Here is a 21,649-nt window from a genome sequence, read left to right on the forward strand (position 1 = left end):
ATGAATGTGAGAGGATAAAATAGCTATCTGTAATGCATATTGATTAATTGTTTGTAGTGTATTATAGATTTAGACATTTACCATTTAATTTTTAATGTTGTATTATTCTAAAAGACCAACATTTATCCATACACGTGTTTAGCATGACTGAGTGTCGTAACCAACATACTCACATTTAATTTGATATTCAGCGAAAATGTGTCAGGAGTAATAAAACTAAATGTGGATTGTCATATTTAGCGTATGTAAATAGTATGTTTAATTTGCTTGCTAGTTTGGCAAATGTTGGCTGTTGAAAGGATTGTCAAGTGATGTGGGAGGCTAAAAGATAATGTCAAGAAACTATTTTAAGTGACTTGAGGTGGGCGATATACCGATTACATCGATATACAGAGAGAAATATGTCAATTGTCAACCACAAGACATTTTCGTGTATCCTTGCTATCTCGGTGACGCAAAGTGCCGACATTTAGTAGGGAATGTGCATTTGTAGCTAATGCCATGTTAGTTAGTTGGTTGTGCATTATTTTATTTTTATTTTTTCATTTAAATGTCCACTTTTCTCGGCATACAACACGGGGAGAGTGAAGACACCTAAAGATGCTTAAAATGAAAACTGACTGAAATTTAAAAATGAAAGCAGACATAGATCGTATTTTATTCTGCAATATTTAAATTTGTGTAAATATTGAAACCAAGACCTTGCTAACTAATTATTAAAAACGATATTTTATTTAAGTGGATATGGAACTTCTACCATTACTCTGGACATTGTTTTAAATAAAAAAGGAACTTGATTCTTTCAGAAGTTTAATTACTTTAAATAAAAAATGTCTATATTGCGATATATGGATAACCAAAAGTGTTAAGAATTTCACAGTACAATATTTGCTTGTATCGCCCACCCCTACAAGTGACAATTGCAAACATCAAACTTAATGAGTGCAGTAAGATGTCAGGTCTAAATGAGTAAGTGGTGTTTTTGCAAACAGACAGAAGCAACAAGTAGAGACAGCTGGTATCTCATCACCCATCAGTGAGAGTTTGAACAGTTTAGTAAATAGTTTAGTAAGTTAGATGAAGTAAATGTACAAAACAAGTTAAGTGATGATTAGAATCATTAAACCTAGTGAGCAAACATGTTCGGTCCATGATAGTAACTATATATGAGTAATTGGTATTTTTGTAAACAGACATGAGCAGCAAAAGGAGACAGCTGGTGCCTCATCACCCAGCAGTGAGAGTTTGAACAGGTGAATAAATAGTTTAGTAAGTTAGATGAAGTAAATGTTCAAAACAAGTTAAGTGATGATTATAATTATTAACCTAAAAACACCTTAAAACAAAACGCAGCAGACAGTGAACATTTTTTACTTGTATGATCCCCTCAAAAAGAAAGAAAAAATCTTGAACCATTTAATTATTTATATTAATATATGATTTTATGTTGCTTGCAAAAAAACAAACAAAAAAAACCCGACAAATTTGGCAATACTACTATGTGGCATGTGATGGCACCCCTGATTACAAAAGTAATGTTACCTGAACTCTCACCGTCTGTGGCCAAACAGGCACCCATGCCCTAAACTCGTACCACTGGTTGAGCCAATGTTGCTTTGTCAGACTGGATGCTCAAATAAACAGAATAATGTTTTGATAGTACCACAGACCAATAGTGTTTAGACTTTTGTGGTGAATTAACCTACAGATGGTTTTCTTAGTGTAAAGTTCTCACATTATGCTGGAATAGGAGAATAATTATGACATTGAAAAAATGAATCACCTTTGAGTAAATCCTTTTTGTTTATGATGTTAGAAGGAAAGAAACTAGGAGGAATATTTAGTCTGTTGAGATAAAAGCATTTTGACACAAATGAGGTCAATCCTATTTATGGGATCACATCTGTGCAGACTTCAGAGCTTTTTCCTTCAGAGCTGCTAGGACCTTGGTCTTAAAGGAATATTCCGGGTTTAATACAAGTTAAGCTCATTGACAGCATTTCTGGCATCTGGGTTACAGTAAGACACTTACAATGGAAATGAATGGGGCCAATATGTAAACGTTAAAATACTCACTGTTTCAGACATAAACATTATGCGTGTTAACATGATAACTTGATCAAATCACTTAATAACCTTTTCTGTGTAAAGTTATATCCAATTTTACAAATTTGTTTCCATGATGACATAATGCCATAAACTCTAAGACAACTGTAAAACCATGATTTAAACAAGCACAAATAATACACTCATTTTAACAGAAAAAGTAAGTGCTTTTATTAAATAATGAGCTTCACATTTCTGCCTTTAAACCCTCCAAAAAGTGGCCCCATTAACTTCCATTGTAAGTGCCTCACAGTAACCTTGATTTTTGCTACTTTTCTTTTTGTTTAAAGAAAAGGAGCAACAAGTCAAAATTATGTTCCTAATCTATATGATGTCAGGCACTGAGAATGTTAGTTTCAGTCACTATTCACTTTCATTCAATCTTTTTTAATTAAAGTGATGACTGAGTCTAACATTCTTCCTAACTTCTTTTATGTTCAACAGACGAGAGTAAGCCAAACAGGTTTGGAACAATGTGAGGGTGAGTAAATTCTAACAGAATTTTCATTTTGTGCTAACTATTCCTTTAAGATAGGAAGTTTCTGTAATAATATTTGACAAATTACATTTATGAATTATCATAATGTTTAAACTATGGAAAAACTAAGGAAAATCTCTTTAACATATTCACACATCCACACATTGCATATTATTGTGAGATCTCCAAGGTTACTATAAAGTAAAAGTACTACAGTAAAAGATTATTGTTCTCAATATCTTCCTTATCCTCTTGCACTCTTATCATTTCATTCTGTTCTCTTAACTACGGTACCTTTGTCATTTGTTGTGTTCTAACCAGTGTCATATAACTGCACTTAAATCCTCTTAAGGTCCCTGTGCTATTTCTGTTTTAGGAGTGCAGAGTTGTCCAATGTCTCTTGATTTAAGAAAGCTTCTTTGGGCCCTCCCCATGCACACTCAAAAAGCATGAAGGATAAGCTAATGGAGATAATGACCACAAAACAGTTCACTCAAGACTAGCTCACTGATGGGACGTACTTGTTTGGACAATACAAACAGGTGAGAAGGCAACTGTTTCAATTTCAATTTTAGGACTTTCAACTTACAACGGTAGGTTATTGAGGGCCCAAACAGATTTTATTTATTTACAGTTACTTGGTTTTCTAAAAACATTTGTTTTTTTTAGTGAGTCACATTGTTATTTTTACTTTATCAACAGGCCATGTAGTCACAGGCCTGAATATAGTTGTGACAAGCTATGATGTAAAAGAGCCAAGTGGGTTGAGTAAACCAAAGTGTACTTGGCAACTATTCATTTGATTTGCATGCAACAGTTATATGAGAACATATTTTTCCAAGGAATCTCAAACCAGCCTCGGCAAAGAAACATGATGTGGCAGACTATTATTATTTTTAATTTTTTTTTTTTGACATTTTTAAGAGATTAGCTTTGATTCATTTATGTAGATAGCGGGCATGTTGTCTACAGAACATTTATCTCAAAGAAGTATGCAAACTTTCATGCAATTGTGTACTATTCTTCATGATTCAACAAGACTTAAAGATTCAGATCAGACTTTGAAGAAATCAGAGTTTTGAGGAAATTCAGGAAGACTTTAAATAATAAAGATGCTTTATTAATGCTTGTGTAGGCATTATATGAACTTGTTTTGGAGCATTTTCAGTATTACTTAATCAGCATAAATAGGATAAAATGACATATAAGAATTTCATAACGTCAGTATCCAAGACAAAAATTAGAGGTCTGTTGGTGATTTCATGCGTTTAGAAGAGCATTTTGTAATCCCGAAATAAAGCAACCTCAAAAGCTGTCACAGGATTCTAATTGTTGCCATCTGAGCTAAGGTATTGCATCATAGCTCTAATCTGAATTAGTGATTAGTGATTTACTAAGTAGTGAAAGGTACAGGTGTTGGTGGGGGTGTGAGGTCAGAGGCTAGCTGCACAGAATGAAGACTGAGCTCTAGTATTAAGCTGGTAATCTGCTGCAGTGATGCCCACACATTTGTGCATGGGCTTTTGTCTAGTCACAAAATCAGTCTACTGCAGACAATTACTGAGAATAACTGTAAAACTTTAAATAATGGAGCAGCGTTGAGGAAACAGATTGGGATTCTGAAGAGCACATGCAAAAAAAAAAAAAAAAAGGCAAATTGTAAATATTTTTCAAGTGGTTGTTTTAAAAAATATATATTATTTAAAGACATTTCACTTTAATTTTTTTTTTTTTAAACTTAACGGACACATTCAAAATTTTGTCATTAAAATGTTCACATCTATAACATTTTAATAACTGACTTGAATGCAACCTAATATGTTCTACAATGTGAAATATACTGTTGGCACTAAAAGTCCAAACAAGTAAGTCAGGTGCTTAAATAAACATAAGTGTTTCTTGCACATGATTAGTAACCGGATATAACCCAGCCTAAATCATATGGGTTGAGATGGCAGTGATGCATATCGTATGAATTACTTATACAAAGACAGTTCAGTTCATTTGTCATTCCATGACATCATAATAGCCACGCCCAACTGTGCCAACGAAACCAAAAAATTGGATCAAGGAGTAATCTAATCTTCTTATTCCTGATAAACCTTATATCTTCCAAGAAAAAGTGATTGGGTCCACCGATACAGAAACACTGTGGATGTGCCAACATTTCATTGCAAAAGTTTTTGTGCTATTTTTTGTCAAGATTAAACAAATATTAAATGTATGAGGGGCTGAAAATGACAGTTAATATTTCTATTGTTTTTGTAAGATAGGCTATATCAAGATTGGTTGCCACTGAGTCTGACCAGTTGTCCCTTTAAGAAGTAGCTTGTAGTTCAGAGATATAGAAGTACAGTTTTGATGTAAATATTTAGTTCTTTAGTAAGAATTTCATTGTTTGTTGATTTCACTTTTTCCACAGATAATCGACAGATAAAAAAATGTCTGACAGAATCGTTAATGAGGATTCAGTGACTGTAACTCACACAGGTCAGCATGGTTTTCATTCATAAGGGGATTCTAAGTGTAATTACCACTGTTTTGGACCCCTGTTAAAGGATAGGGAAAGTGATCTAATAAATCAGTTGCATTCAGGATGAGGACGATAATGCAAATATTACATAAACCAATTGATGCTTACTTCCATGACAGATTTTCCTCTTGCAGAGAAATTATAGAAGACCTGAGAGGTCAAAATGTTGTACTTATTGAATAACTTTGGAACAACTAGCCATAGTAACGGCAAAATACATCCCAAAGACATAAATGACTAATTAGTGATTTAAATGCAGGCTTCCCACAGTCATGGAAAAAAATAAATTCATGGAAAATAATAAAACTTAAAAAAATTCATGGAACTTTCTGTATTAACTGTTTTTTTCTTTTGAGTGCAATCTTTTGATTTTAAAAGTCCTTCTCCATTCTCAAAAAAATATTTTTGCCTATTTTTTATATTTATGCATTTCAATTTCATAACAAAATTCCATCAAAATGAATGGTTTTATTTAACAAATTAAATAGAACTTAAAATATTTCTTTTTTTTTTTTATTATTATTATTTTGTTAAACATTACTCAGTTCAATTTGTAATTTCATAAATCTGAAAAGTAGGCTGAAATATTGAGTATGGAGAAGGATTTTAAAAATAATTTTACATAGATTGCACTCAAAAGAGCATTTTCTAGATGATGAAACATTTGAATCACGAACAACTGGAAAAGTTATCGGTCATGGCAAGGTCATGGAAATAAATTGGTCAAATGGTGAGGGAATCCTGGAACTGGGTAGAGAAAGTGCAATGTAAACACATAATAAGTGGATCTGGAATCCTTCCATCACTGTTGGACAGATATGCTAATCAGTTTAGTTCTAGATAAAGGTATTTGCTGTTGTCTAATCCATCAGTGACTGCAGTGGCACCTGACCTATGTTTTCATTTGCCATCGAAAATGATAGTTAATAGCTTGCCTTTTGGTTTATGGTTGGCTGAGTGGAAACTAATGTAATCAAATGGTGAATTAATCCAGCCCTCTATCCATTCATTCATGGTTTTTTCTAGGACCAAAGGGTGTCATCAATGACTGGCGCAAATTTAAACTGGAGAGTATGGACCAGGAAGCTCTGCCTCCTAGCAAGAGAGAGCTGCTAAGACAGATGTCCTCCCCACAAAAACCTAAAGACATGTCTGTGGGTGGAATCAATCGCAAGGTTGCTTTCTGCTTTGCTCCCTTTCTTCCCCCTTTTTTAATTTTTTTGTTTTCTCCCTAATTTGGAATGCCCAATTCCCAATGTGCTCTCTAAGTCCTCGTGGTGGCGTAGTGACTCGTCTCAATCCGGGTGGCAGAGGACAAATCTCAGTTGCCTCCACATCTGAGACATCAATCCGCGCAATTTATCACGTGGCTTGTTGAGCGCGTTACTGCAGAGACTTAGCACGTGTGGAGGCTTCACGCTATTCTCCGCGGCATCCACGCACAACTCACCACGCACCCCACCAAGAGCGAACCACATTATAGCAACCACGAGGAGGTTATCCCATGTGACTCTACCCTCCCTAGCAACCAATTTGGTTGCTTAGGAGACCTGGCTGGAGTCACACCCTGGATTCGAACTCGCGACTTCTGGGGTGGTAGTCAGCATCTTTACTCACTGAGCTACCCAGGAGTTAACACTTAAATGGATTGAATTATTACTTGGGAATTATACCATGGGTTTCTGTATTAAGCTACAATTAGTAGCAACTAACACAGAATTTACAATTGCAGTGTAAAGACACCTTTAGAATAACCCTCTTTATTTTTCACTTTCCAGATGAGCGCTCAGGAGTACGAGCTGATAAAGGAGGATGATGAGAGAAGTCTGCACAAGTACCGTAAGCAGTGTATGCAGGAGATGCATGAGCGCCTGAGCTTCGGGCCCAAATTTGAGGGTGTGTACGAGCTTGACAGTGGTGAGGCCTTTCTGGAGGTGATAGAGAAAGAGCACCGGCTCACATTAGTGGTGGTGCACATCTACAAAGATGGAGTGCAAGGGTGTGAGGCACTTAACAATTGCCTGGATTGCTTGGCCATTGAATATCCAAGTGTTAAATTCTGCCGCATTACTGCAACCTCCACTGGTGCTGGCGAGCGTTTCTCCGATGAAGTGCTGCCTGCTTTGTTGGTGTACAAAGCTGGAGAGCTGCTTGGGAACTTCCTTGCTGTTATACAGCATTTCAATGAGGAGTTCTTTGCTACCGATGTAGAGGCTTTTCTCAATGAGTATGGACTGCTTCCAGAGAAGGAGCTTACCCCTGGAGCTGATGAGGATGAAGCAGATGTGGAGTGATGAAAGATGGCAGAGAGTAGGAATGGATGAAATGAACATGAGAAAGGATAAGAATAATTTTCATTATTCTTCCAGCTAACAGGCACGGATGAGTTGCATCAATGTGCATATAGCTCAGCATAAAAATCTCTTTGAGCATGGTAGAGAAAAACAAATGTTTTGTACAGCAACATGAAAAGGTATTACGTTACATCAATTGCACGTCAATTCCAGTTTTTCAGATATGAATAATTACACAAGATGATAACTACATCAATGAATGTGAAATACAACAATGAATTAGTGTAATTTGGAATACTTATTTACTTACTGTACATGTGTGTTTGCATAGTGTTACAGAATGGTCAATGATGGTAACATTTGTTTTTCAGAGTGCTTCCTTTTGAAAAAACAAAAAGTATTTATATACTTTAGAAACTGTTCATGCTCATTGTTCTGTGTACAGAAATATACAGTATCCCAAGTAATCTTTGGAACCATTTGGGTTATGATTAGTCAGGTTTTCACCTATTTCTGCTATAGAAGTACATGCACAATTGTTTAGGCTGGAGTTTTCTATAAACCAGAAGATTATGATGTAAACGGTTTTAGGCATACTTCAATAAATGCAAATGGAAACTTTAAACATTTCCCCTGCCTGTACTGTAAATAATAATAAAAAAAAAATAAAAAAAATCTGTAGGCTTAAAACACATGCTTCAATTACACACAAATTACATGTCACTTGGAAGTCAGCAAATTAAAGAATCAATTTGGAGTGTAATAAAGTGAAATCTTGCAGAGAGTTTGCACCTTCACTTAATGTGGTTTGAGAAGCAAGACTGCACTTGCTGAAGACTCATCCCTCTATTGACTTGACTGTGACCTGCAAGTTCAAAAGTTTAATCATTATATAAAAAGAAGAGAACCACATTGCAGACTTGCACACTTTAAATAATGGTCTCATTATTTGGATCAATTTTTAATTCATGAGAATCTTCAGTTTGATGAATTTGACAGTTTATATGTGTTGCGCAGTGAAAGCTATGATCAGGAATTGGTTGAACTGATGAACTACAGGTTATGAAGAAGAGAATTAAAAGCCAGCAAAACACTCACAAGCTACTTTTTAAAACATCTTGTATACTAAAGAAGCCATCTTTTTAAAAGGATATCCTATTTGTTGGGTTGGATTACAATGAAAACTGGCTATATTTTTTAAATTTGGTCTGTAAAAGTCTATAAACAAACAGGGTTAAATTTTATCTGCAAGGTTAATCCATGCTGTAAGTGGCCATGCACCACATTGACATGCCTTTATGAGCACCGCCTGTGACAGTAGTGATCTTTGCTGATCAGCTTAGCCTGTAATCCTTTTAGTAGATTTAAATTTAAGATCTTGTTTGATTAGCATAAAAAGGCTAGGTGCAGAGCCTTTGTCATCATTCAGATTTGTATTTTTGTATCAATTTATGTGATGAATGAACATTGTCACTTTTCCTTAAACCCTAATGATCTAACAATCAGTGTTTTTGAAAGTTAATTTTTGTACATTAAATATTTTAAATTAACAACATAATTTGCACATGCAGTACTGAAAAAATAGTAGGCCTACTGAATGCTTCAATACTATAATTTGTCCAAAATTGTACACCTTAAACATTTTAAACTTGATTTCATGAGTTTGTAATTTCACCATAGACCTGAAAAACAGAATTCAATGCAATAAAATTGCATCAGCTTGTGGCATCAAGCAGTTTTTGTCTGTTTCATATTTGAAAAAGACATGCAAATCAATCTGAAACTAAGATATTTTTCTTGAGGGCCAAGCCATGCAGACACACCTAATGAGGGCCCCTGCAGGCTTTGGAGATTTTGTGGTAATGTTTTGCGTGTCTTACGCTCGTGCTACAATATATTGTGCAACGAAGTCGTCTGCTCTCCACGCGAACATGTTCTGACAGCATCTGCACTTGATACCAAAATTTCCGGCATCCTCTTCATGTGTGAAGAAGTAGCCCAAACATCCAAGCCCTCGTCTGGACTTATTCCTTAGACATGTTGTCACGGGTTCATGGCTTAGACACACTCGAAGATCAGCAGATATCCTGTAAGAATATATGTAGTACAGTACCTCAGCTTTAAAAAAACAAAAAAAAAAAGTTACACACAATTTATAGAGTAGCCAATGTATATAATACAAAAAAAGTAATTTAATTTTGATTGAAGTCAATGCACTTACAGTTTAATTACTTTAATAACTAATAATTATTATTTAATAAAGCAAGTTCATGCAGTATAGCAATACACCTGATTTTTTTTTTTTTTTTTTTTTTTTTTTACATAGCATTATACAACATCTCATTTGGTTTGTATGGAGTTTCATTGTATAGATTGTATTGGGTAACTTTCATTTAGACTGCAGTGATCACAAATCTGAAGCAAAATATTTACTGTCTGCTGCCGGACAGCTAGTGAGCTGTTACAGGATGAATTTAGTCGTCCAGTGCTGTTTACATTCTGCTGTATTCAGAAGGAACATCACATGGAAATCGTAGCCATTTGTGATGCTCTGTTTCTCCTACATAAAGACCTCCTTCATTCAGCTTATGTAACATCCTGATAATAAAACTAGGCCCCAGAAAAATCTTGTAGTCCTGCTGCGTTGCATTGTAATATAGAAGATTTGTTGTGTTTTGAACTATTTCATAATAAACACATGATCACACATACAGACTAACATGTTATATGCATTTCATGGGTTTTGTATTTGTGGATATTATATGTCAGCCAAGTCTGAAATGTTTTTAAAACTATTACGAAAATATTAGGAACTTAAGATTTTGGACAAGTGTTCAAATATCAACCATTTGTTTGCATCCATTATATTTGAGTCGTTCAATAAGAAATGTATCTGGGAGGTAGTAATTCTTAAGTCTAGTGTGAGCTAAGCACAAGAGAATATTTTATATGACATTATTAAAAATGTAGGTATTGACATCTCTCCGCAAACATTAAAGAGAAACATTAAACAGATCATTATTTAGGTACTTTTCACTATAAATTCTCCTAGCTGCGATATGCACGAAGAATGTGAATCATTAAATACAAAGAAAATAACTTTTAGGAAAGAAGAGTGGTTAGGAAAGTGAAAGTGGAGATTTATTGTAGTAAAAAAGGACTTCAATTTTGATCAGTTTCTCACCCGCATTTATCATATCGCTTCTGAAGATATGGATTAAACATCTGGACTTGTATGGATTACTTTTATTCTGCCTTTATGTGATTTTTGGAGCTTCAAAGCAGGGACTAAAAACGGTTCAAAGAACGAAAACCAAAACGAACTACATTTTTTGCAGCGTATAACCGAAAGCAGACATTTTTGATTGTTCCGGAGTGAAAACATTATTTTTAAATGCTGGTAACCAGTTATAACCGGTTAATTTTGTTCCAATAATTTTGAGACCAAAGGCCAAAGGGTTTATCACAGTAAACTTCAGGAATTACACCACTAAGTTTTATCTGAAAAAACATGTGCTTCGATCCTGAAGGAAACTTCTGCATCACAAATTTTTCTTTGCCCAGTTGCCCATTGTGGATGTAGCATTCTCTGAATGAAGGCCTTTTTAACAACTATGTATAATTACTTTCTTTTTTTATTTTCCTTTTCTCCCAAATTTGGAATGCCCAATTCCCACTACTTACTAGGTCCTCATGGTGGCGTGGTTACTCACCTCAATCCAGGTGGCGGTGGACAAGTCTCAGTTGCCTCTGCTTCTGAGACAGTCAGTCTGCGCATCTTATCATGTGGCTCACTGTGCATGACACCACGGAGACTCCCAGCATGTGGAGGCTCATGCTATTCTCCGCGATCCACGCACAACTTACCACGTGCCCCACTGAGAGCGAGAACCACTTAATTGCGACCATGAGGAGGTTACCTCATGTGACTCTACCCTCCCTAGCAACCAGGCCAGTTTGGTTGCTTAGGAGACCTGGCTGGAGTCACTCAGTACACCCTGGATTTGAACTCGAGACTCCAGGGGTGGTAGTCAGCGTCAATACTCGCTGAGCTACCCAGGCCCCAACAACTATGTATAATTACTAAATACTGTATATGAGCATGGTTAATCCAGATACAAGAAAAACATTAGTAAAAAGGTAAAAAGTACGTTTCTCAGTTGTTTCCAAGTCTTCACTTAATTATTGTTAGATATGATGCATTCGTACAGATTTGATGCTGCCGTGTTTTGACTGAGAAGCAGATCTGTAATAAAAATTATTCTTTAATTAACTGTATTCTTAAAAATCCAAAGCACGAGAACTTGTGGAGTTGGAAGAGAATATTAAAAGTGCAGAGGCAGAGCTGAAGCGCAGAATGTCGTCTGATGGCCTCAGAGAATTGACTAGATTGAAATACAGATATAATGCTGTTTTGTTTTACACACACACACGGATCTTTGTCGTTTTTAAGAATCAGACTGATCTGGAGTTTTGGTTATTCAGGGCAAGACAGTCATACTTTGAGTCAGGGGAAAAAAAGCAGGGAAGCTTTTGGCTAGATATATAAAGCAGAGAGAGTCTTTTTCTACTATTCCCTCAGTGAAATCTGCTGGTGGTGAAATATTTACCTCGGCCACTGATATTAATAATGCTTTTAAAGAATTCTATATTGATCTTTATAGTTCTACGTCTTCGTCTACTGATGAAGATATTATAAACTTTGTGGAACCATTAAAACTTCCTAAACTGACGACTGAGCAAAGAAATTGTCTTGATTCTGAGATAATCTTGGAGGAACTTGATGAGGTAATTAAGGCCTTACCTACAGGCAAAACTCCGGGGCCAGATGGTTTTGCTGCTGAATTTTTAGATCTTATGCTACAGAACTGGCTCCACTTTTGTTAGAAGTTTATACAGAATCATTAAAGAACGGAAAGCTTCCTCCAACCATGACACAAGCCCGGATCAGTCTGATTCTTAAAAAGGACAAAGATCCGTGTGTGTGTAAAATTTACCGACCAATTTCCCTGATTCAGCTAGATGTAAAAATTATGTCCAAATTTTGGCTAATCGTTTAAGTAAGGTTATGACATCTCTTATACATATAGATCAGGTGGGGTTTATTCAGGGCCGCAGCTCTTCTGATAACATCAGGCGTTTCATTAATATCACGTGGTCAGTAGCGAATGATCAGTCTCCGGTCGCTGCCATTTCACTTGACGCCGAAAAGGCATTTGATATGGTAGAATGGGATTATCTTTTTAAGATTTTAGAAATGTATGGGTTCGGGAGTACATTCATTGGTTGGATTAAGTTACTTTATAGACACCCTGTTGCAGCGGTACAAACAAATGGACTAATTTCAGATTATTTTACTCTGGATAGGGGCACTCAGCAGGATTGCCCTCTTTCCCCATTATTGTTCTGTCTTGCCCTTGAATGAACTGTATTCCAAAATTCAACTACTTGCTACAGTCTCTCCCTGTAGATGTCCCCCTCTCTTATTTTAAGCAATTTGATAGCATAGTGAAGTCCTTCATTTGGAATGGTAAACGTCCCAGACTACATTCCAACAAATTACATAGGCCGATTGACAAAGGTGGGTTAGGCTTACCCAAGATTTTGTTTTATTATTATGCGTTCGGTCTCAGGCATTTGGCTCATTGGTCACTTCCACCTGAAAGAGCCCCTCCCTGGTTTTCTATTGAACAGGAAGTACTTGCCCCTATTTCACCATTGCAAAGTCTTTCTATTAAACTAACCGGAGAAGTTAAGTCACACCCTGTTATTTCACATTTGCACATGATTTGGACAAGAGTGGCCAGAGTATTTAATTCAGATGTTTATTTAAATGTTGCCTCAAGCATATGGCTGAACCCAAAATGATGTATCAATAAGTCCTATTTCTGTTGGTCAGAGTGGATTGTGAGAGGGGTTGTTACACTCGGCGACCTGTATGAGAGTGGAGTTTTGAGATCTTTTGAGAATCTGGGTCATCATTTTGGGATTCCCAGATCTCAGTTTTATAGGTATTTACAGCTGCACCACATGCTCTGTACTATTTTTGGGAGTAGCACACCCCCCCTAAAGCGGCAGATGCTTTGGGAGAAGTGATTACTGCTTTTGGAAAAGGTCATGAGGCATCAGTGTATTACTCCCTGCTGGTTCAGAGTCTGGGGGATGGAGCTTTAGCTTCTATCAAGAGATTATGGGAAAAAGATTTGAATTTGGTATTGGAGGAAGAAGTGTGGACTAGGATTCTAAAAAATGTCAAGTCTGCATCTAGAGATGCAAGGGTTCGCCTTATGCAATTTAAGATTCTACACAGATTTTACTGGACACCCTCTAGATTATATAGGCTTGGTCTTAAAGACACACCCAACTGCTGGCGTTGTCAATCAGAAGTTGGAGACACAACTCATGCCTTTTGGTGGTGTGTTAAGATTCAAGATTTTTGGATGAAGGTGCAGAGCTATTTGTTTGATGTTTTGGGCACTCAAGTTTTGCTTTGCCCCAGGCTTTGTATTTTGGGTGACAGAGCTGTCATAAATTTGGAGGACAAATTTATAAAAAATTGGGTTTTAACAAGTGTTATGATTGGCAGACAAGTCATTTTAAGGGGTTGGAAGTCCGACGGAGCGCCATCATTTCTAGAGTGGTGTACAGAGTTTGGGAGGGTGGCAGCGTTTGAAGAAGGGGTATCTAGAGGATTGGGTAATTTGGACTTGTTTATGGGAAAATGGGGCAAATATTTTGCATTTTTGGAGGGCTCTCGGGGAGGGACAGTGGAGAGAGAGATGTAGAGGTTATGTGTGTGAATAATTATATTTTATTAATTATTTTATTTTTAATATATGTTTTTGTGTGTCTATAATTATGTGGGACCACTGGGATGTTGTTTTGAGTAGGATTGGGTGGGGGTAGTAATAGAGGGGGTTAAGTATTGATTCTGTTTGTATATGTTCTTGCTTATATGTGTTAATATAGGAATCAATAAAAAATGTTAATAGAAAAAAAAAAATAACTGTATTCTTATGATTTCTGTGCTGATAAATTCACCACACCAGAAAAAAAATGTTGGCTCATTTTCACTTATTTTATTAATAAAACTTTCTACCCTGCGGTCATTTGTATATCTCAAAGTTTATTTGTTAACATTTTATTCCATCCGTTCATTCCGCAAGATCTGTTTAAAATATATTTTAAAGCAAACAGTAAGGCGTTTAGTCATTATATTAAACATAAATAAATACTTGCAAAAAACAGAGAGCCGCAATCCACTTGAATTCAAATGAGATAAGTCTAACAGTTTTCATTTCACCATTATGGTCTAATTAAACTCTTAAAACTTTGTGTAAGTTGCCCCTTAGGTAAGCAAATCTATATAATCACAGGATTTGATTATCTCTGACAAACAGAACCATGCTAAGCACGTGAATATAGCTGATCACGACATAGCAAATAAGTTCTCTAGAATCAGGAATTTATGGGGAGGTGAAAAGAAGAGGCCATGGTCAAACTCAAAAAAGGGCAAAGGGAGTGTATAGCTAGTCATACTGTCTCAAACAAGGCAATTTTAAAAATAAAAAAAGACAGAACACTGATTCTTTAGAATTTGGATAAAACAGGTTTTCAATTTTGATTTTTTTTTTTTATGTTATGAAATCTAAATGTATATGTTTATAGAACAAAGTCTCAGCAATCAAGCAATATTTTGGTGCAAACTCCTGATTTTGTAATTTTTTCATAAAATATGTGTGTTTTTCCTGTCATTACTTTTTTTTGTTTTTGTCAACACAGTCAGACACAATAAAAATCTAATTATTCCTATTTATTTAGTCATATAGATTTAGAGCTTTTAAATAATTGTCTACACCATAGGTACACATATATGCGTTTTTTAAATCATTGGTAATTAGAATACAGTTACATTCAAAGAGTATTTTGATTACTGAAGAGATTACTTTGCATTTTATTGTCATTTGTTTCATTTAATATTTAGTCCTTTCAGATGGAAAACATTTATACATATAAATGATGCGATCAAAAGTGCATTTGAACGGCAGTGAAACACTTTCTTATGATGCGTTACATTCATACTAGCAGAGAAGTAAGTTTGAAGTAAGTTTGGAGCAGAAGAAATAGAAATAAACCTTGTGTAAATTGTCAGCTTTACGCTAAGCTAAAATGCTTTTCCTAGCCATTTTACATGCACGATCATATTTTTTTTATCAAGAAAATTCACGTTTGATCATAATTTCTTTTTTCTAGTAAGACCTCTGATATTAGTGCAAAAATCTTATTCTTTATGATCATTTTTGTGTTGATTTCCTGTAAAAATATCTAAAAATCCTTAAACCAAGATCAGTTTGATTTATCTTTTTTAGAAACAACACTGCATAAGATATTTAGGTTTTTCAGATAATGTATTTTTAACATGTGTATTTTGTCTTACTGTACTGGCAGAGTTTTTATAGTCAAAACAAGTGAAAAAATCTACCAGTGCTGAAAAAGTAATACAAAGTATTTAAAATACGTTACTGACCTTGAGTAATCTAACGGAATACGTTACAAATTACATTTTACAGCATGTATTCTGTAATCTGTAGTGGAATACATTTAAAAAGTAACCCTCCCAGCCCTGCATATATGCTGTTAAATGTTGAATATTCACTTTTGTTCTTTTTTTTTTTATATACTATTTCACGTGTACTCCTTTAAAAACTCTTACATCATGCAAATTTTATCATTAGCATTAAATATATAAAATAACAAAATTGGACAAAATAATAATAATAATTTTAAAGAGACAATTACTATACTAAATCAACTGTTTTGGAGGAACAGATTGTAAACATATTAATTTAAAACAAAGAAAGTTCCATCTGACGGTGGTGACTTAGACCTGATGGAGGTAACTGAGACCTGATGGTGGTGGCAGTTTCACTTTTCACCACTCAAGTCAAGCTTCCTTGCTTAACAACTTCATTTAATAATTTGGTACAACAAATAACAATTTGTCATGTACATTTTATCCTTCTGTAAATATTACAACAGTGAACAGCAAAATAAAAACTACAGTACAACTGCAATGTTAAAGCATAAACATCAGAAAACATAAACAAAAAAAGCCATCCATTTCTTTTGAAAATCTTCAAAATCTTTCAGTCAGCTTTATCAGGAAGTAGATGATTAATATGCTCCTCCTCTATGAAGTCCATGACTTCAGCAGACATGTGGTTGCGCCCATGATGGTGGAAAAACTCCACTTGAACATCATGATGATGATGAGCATCCATAGTGACAGCCTTTACTAACCACCAATTTTGGTAATAAATGACTGCAAGCCAATCTCCACAATTAATGACACCAGCAGATTTATCTGTCGTGGTCCCATCAGGACCATTCTGAGGTTCCTGCTCCATTTCCTCCATCAACACTGCCAAATGCTCTCTGTTCTTTCCCATTGTGGTAGGGCCTTCATTCTCCTCAGCCTGTCCCTGGCATGTGTGTTTCCAGTCAACTGAAATGCTGTTGGGCTGAAACACTGGCACATCTGTGGCTCACTGAAGAAACATGACAATGATCTGCTATGGATGCTGTTACCATAAGGTGTGACCTGATGGATTTTCCTCGTTGCCGGTACAGGTTTTAGTGGTTGAGAAAGGAGTGCATCATATGTCTGCATGTCACCTTCAGCAATATGATAGAGCTGAGTACTGCAAAGGCTTCTCCCAACCATCTCATGGAAGATCTTCCCATCCACAATGTCTTTCCCCCATAGTACAAGGCTGTCTGCAGTCCTTTTCACAGTTCCCCCAATGCCATCTGGAGCTTCCTTCCCATGTGAAGTGGCAAAGAATTTCCAGGTTGTTCTCTGGAAACACAGTGTTGGAGGGACATTGCAGAGGAGAAAGAAGTTCTTCTTGTTTGTCTGCTGCTTGCTGGGGCCATCTGACCAAAAGTGAATGGTATCAACTTTTGGAAATTTTAAACTAATATCTCTGAGGACTGGTTCCATGTGAGTCCAAATGGCAGAAGCATCCTGTCACTTGAATTCTGATATTGTACAATATCCTGCTTTCTCTTGTTTTGTGTAGTACATGCCAGTGTGGAGATTGAGCTGTGGGAGGTTCTGACCAAAATGGCATGAATGTACCTCAGAAATATATTTGCATTTCCATGCCTCAGAAAAGTCCACATGCACAATTACAGTGCAGTTCTGTATCATGCTCCTGTATTCCCTGGACTGGTTCTGAACCAAGCACACGTGTTGTTGTTTCACTCTTTAGTTTGTCTTCATACAGTTTGATGAACTCTGCCAGTGTGCCATTGTGCTTCACAAGTCTTGTATTGTAGTGAATTACATCTAATGTTTGGTCCTGAACTCATTCCCATTGCTGTCACTCAACATCGGTCAACTCTTGCTGTGGGGTGGGAAGTGTGTGCTTGTGGAGACACCGGGTGCAGGAGAGCAGAAGACATGCCTCGCTTGTCTGAGAACAACACACAAGTTCAAAACTATCCTCCAGTTTGCTAGACTTGACAACACCATATGCTCTTAGGACCTCAAACATCAGCTTTGCATTTTCATGGTATTGGCATTGGCATGTCTTTCGATCTGATGATTTTGGTGATGTGACAAAGAATGAATGTAAAGCACAGAAGGATGAATAGCTGAGTTTTACAGTTGGTTCCTTTTTGATGAACTCCCTCTGGAGGTTGAATATTGTGCCAGTCAGAATCATTCTCTGATGCTTTATTTTCTTCTGTGTTATCATGTCCTGTTTGTCAGTCATCATTCGTGCAGCATTATGGTAGAAATCCTGAACCATCTGGATTATTGTTTGAATGTAAGTGGGGTTTTTGTCAGTAGTCCTTCTCTTTCGCAGTGTGTTTTATGTCAGCCCAAACTGCTTTGTTTGGTGTATTAGGTGATATTTCTTTAGAACCCTGCCTGACAGAGTCAAGTTCTTTGATTTTTGAGCAGACTTGTGGGTGGCTGTAAATTGTTTTTGTTTTGATAAAATTCTTGAATGAGACATTTGTGGAAGAGCAGGGTTTTCTTGATGGAGGGGTTTTTGAGTTTGCTTCCCTGTAGCATCTGTTCTGGGTTTTTTTCTTACTGATTCTTTTATATTTCTAGTTTGCTCTCATTGCCATCGCTTTTTCAGTTTGTTCCTATCTTTTATTATCTCTTGAAGTTTATTTTTCAAAGCTTTCATCTCTCTCGAGTATCTTGCTCTTGTTTTCTTTCTTTCCCCTGCTATAGACTGCCTACTGCGAGCTGGCTTCTGTATAGTCTGATCAAATGGACTATCTGGGGGAGTTTCTGGGCGTTCTGGGGCCTTTCTCTTACGCTCACTTGACTCTTGCTGTCTATGTTTCCATGCCTTTCTCTTACTCCTCTTTTCCCTTTCATTCAAATCACTGATAGTTTTTATCTACTCTTTTCTTCCATCTTTGCTTTTCCTTTCTCATGTATTCCTTCTTTAACTCTGGCTCACTAAATATTTTCTCTCTCTGCTTTTTTTGGTTTTCCCTGTTTCTTCTCCTTCGCTCCTCCACTGATAGCTACTACCTAGCCATAACTTCATAAAATATATAAAAGGTCAGAATTTTAAGGAATTACTATGAAATTGTGCAAAATTACTATTACTTTAATTATGTTTGCATATTTACATTTACATTTATTCAGTTAGCAGACGCTTTTATCCAAAGCGACTTACAAAATGAGGAGAACAATAGAAGCAATACATCCAACAAAAGGGCAACAATGTAATAAGTGCTGTAATTCAAGTATCACATAGCCTAGAATAGTACTTGTGCCAAGGGAAAGTTGTATTTTTATTTTTTTAAGAGAAAGAGAAGAGAAAGAGGGTAGTGTGTTAGTATGAATGGGTTAAGTGTTCACAAAAGAGATGTGTCTTTAGTTGTTTTTTGAAGGTGGCTACAGACCCCGCCATATGGTGGAATTAGGCAGGTCATTCCACCAGAGAGGAACAGCCATGGTGTAGGTCCTGGACAGTGATTTTGTGCCTCTATGGGATGGCACCAGGAGGCGTCGTTCACCCACATATTACTATTTATTGTGATAATAGATTATATTCAAGCCTCCATTGAGGATGATTTGGATGTTTTTGTCAACACCGTCAAACTATGCATCACAACCATCTGTCAGAAAACCTGACGGTGTTGATGTCTGACGGTGGTGACAAAAACATACTTTTTACATGATATGCTTGAGCTGTACACAGGAGCCATCTTGTTTTCCCTCTGTTGCTAGCTGTCTCTGGCCTCTACTTAAAATGCATACATTTATGTCATAATTTAAAATAATTATTTCTATATAAAAGAGACAGAGTTGACATGTCATGGTTGTGACAGTAGCAACATCAATAAATATGTAAAAATTATTGAAAAAAAATCACAAACTTACAGGAGCTTGTTTGACCTTGTTGCCTTTAGCAGATGTGTTGGGTGGAAAGGGGGTCTTCGGGAATATAGTTGACCATTTGGTTGCCTGATTTTATTGCCTTTTTATAAATATCTGATGGTGTTGGGACACATTTTGTAAATGTTGTTGAAAATTCACTGCTTTTAGTTTTAAAAAGGTTTTTCACTCTATTCTTTCATCTGGCATATATATTATATATATATATATATATTTTTTTTTTTGTAAAATTGAAATGATAATCTCTTGTCTGAGGACAACTGATTTTGTGGGTACCTGGCTAACATATAATCATATAATTTATCAAATTAAAAACAAACATATGAAAAAATTTAACATTTGTGCAAAAGACCCTCAGATGATCAATCCTGATTATTTTAAATAAGAAACTTTTATTCATTTTCAATGGAATTAATATTTTCTTAATGGGACATATTTTCGCCGAAGTCTCAAGAATTAGTGAGAAATGTAAACATTCTGTCTATCAAAAGGGTGCTGAGCTGTGAACATAATGGTGGCAAAGGTCTTGCCGGAGTGACGTATGGGGACGGGAGAGGAGGAGTAGGGGATGGATAGATAGGTGAAGGGTTGGACGGAGGTGGGGAGGGTGGGGGTTTGACATGCAGGGGATATGAGCTCACTGAGCTAAAACACTGCTTTGTGTGAAAATTACAGCAGCATTCACCACCCCCACACACAAACAAATACAAACTTCCTACCCTCTCTTCTTACCCAACATCTTACGTAGCTTTGTCATGCAAAGGTAGTGAAGTTCATTTTCCCCATATGTTATTATGGAAACCAGGATTGGGGGATAGAGAAATATACAATAAATGGCTGAATAAAAGAACCATACACACATAAACATGTACTAGGGGTCAGCTATTGCCTTTTTTGGATATTGGAAACAAGAAGCTAGCTACTGTCTATACCCACCTGACTCTGAAACCTTTGTTAGTATAATAAACTAGCAAGAATCTCAAATAAGAAGTGCCTGGTGGTAATTATTAACACACTGGCAAACAACAAGACAAAGTCTTCTCAGAATACGAGGTCTTGGAACATTCCCATGGGTCTTTGTTTTCTAAAAGCCTGTTGACCTGTGGAAGAGGTGAAAAACACGGTTGTTGCCTGACTCAAGGTTAAGGCTGCATAGCAAAGAGAGGCGAGGTTACACTATATCTCCAGCCAGGCAGTCTTACTGTAAATAATATCCACTGCCTGAGGGGCAGCTCACTGCATTAGCAACCATTATATGATTTTCTGCTCCCAATTGGAAATTCCATATTGATTATTCAACTGTGGTCACAGTGATATGCTGACTGGTCTAGACTGAAATAGAATGGAAAACTGTGAGAGACTAAAAGTTAGAAATGGGAAGAGAAAGAAAATAAGGAAGAGAGATGGCAGAGACTATGGTAATGTTTCACAGAGAGAAAAAAAAAGAAACTCAAATGAAGAGAGAAATTTACTATAATCACATACTTCTGAAGACTATTACAAATATTTATGGATCATTGATGTGACACATTTATTTTATGCAGATCTATTAAATTATTCAAAAATACATAAAAGATACAGTTCACACAAAACAGTTAGTTGAATACACCTCTTCAATGATGTGCATATTCTAAATAAAATTTTGATATAAATAAAAAATATCTTGTGGTGTAACTGTCCAGAGACAGTAAAAAAAAAATTCAAAGTATCATTAAAAATCTCATCTTGAAAAAAAGAAATGTTGGCATGAGTAGTGTTAATCTTTTATTTATATATATATATTTAAAAAAAAAAAAAAAAGA

The 21,649-nt window shown here is 36.0% G+C and overlaps 1 protein-coding gene across 2 annotated transcripts in view; it reads left to right on the forward strand.

Annotated features, from left to right (window-relative positions):
- The window catches only part of LOC127416394 (prostaglandin G/H synthase 2-like), a 41,589-nt gene extending 33,406 nt beyond the window's left edge, over positions 1–8,183 (forward strand). Inside the window, exons 1-4 of one of the 2 annotated variants that reach the window (XM_051655734.1) lie at positions 3,029–3,126; positions 5,007–5,074; positions 6,144–6,292; positions 6,896–8,176. In XM_051655734.1, the coding sequence (XP_051511694.1) occupies positions 5,026–5,074; positions 6,144–6,292; positions 6,896–7,411 (714 nt within the window). In that variant the 5' untranslated portion in view covers positions 3,029–3,126; positions 5,007–5,025 and the 3' untranslated portion in view covers positions 7,412–8,176. Of the gene's footprint in view, positions 1–3,028; positions 3,127–5,006; positions 5,075–6,143; positions 6,293–6,895 lie in introns of those variants that run through there. The other variant, XM_051655735.1, reaches the window with a different exon arrangement.
- The last annotated feature ends 13,466 nt before the right edge of the window (positions 8,184–21,649 follow it).

Source organism: Myxocyprinus asiaticus, chromosome 25, assembly GCF_019703515.2.
Source record: "Myxocyprinus asiaticus isolate MX2 ecotype Aquarium Trade chromosome 25, UBuf_Myxa_2, whole genome shotgun sequence".
In the NCBI taxonomy this organism is placed as follows: Eukaryota; Metazoa; Chordata; class Actinopteri; order Cypriniformes; family Catostomidae; genus Myxocyprinus; species Myxocyprinus asiaticus.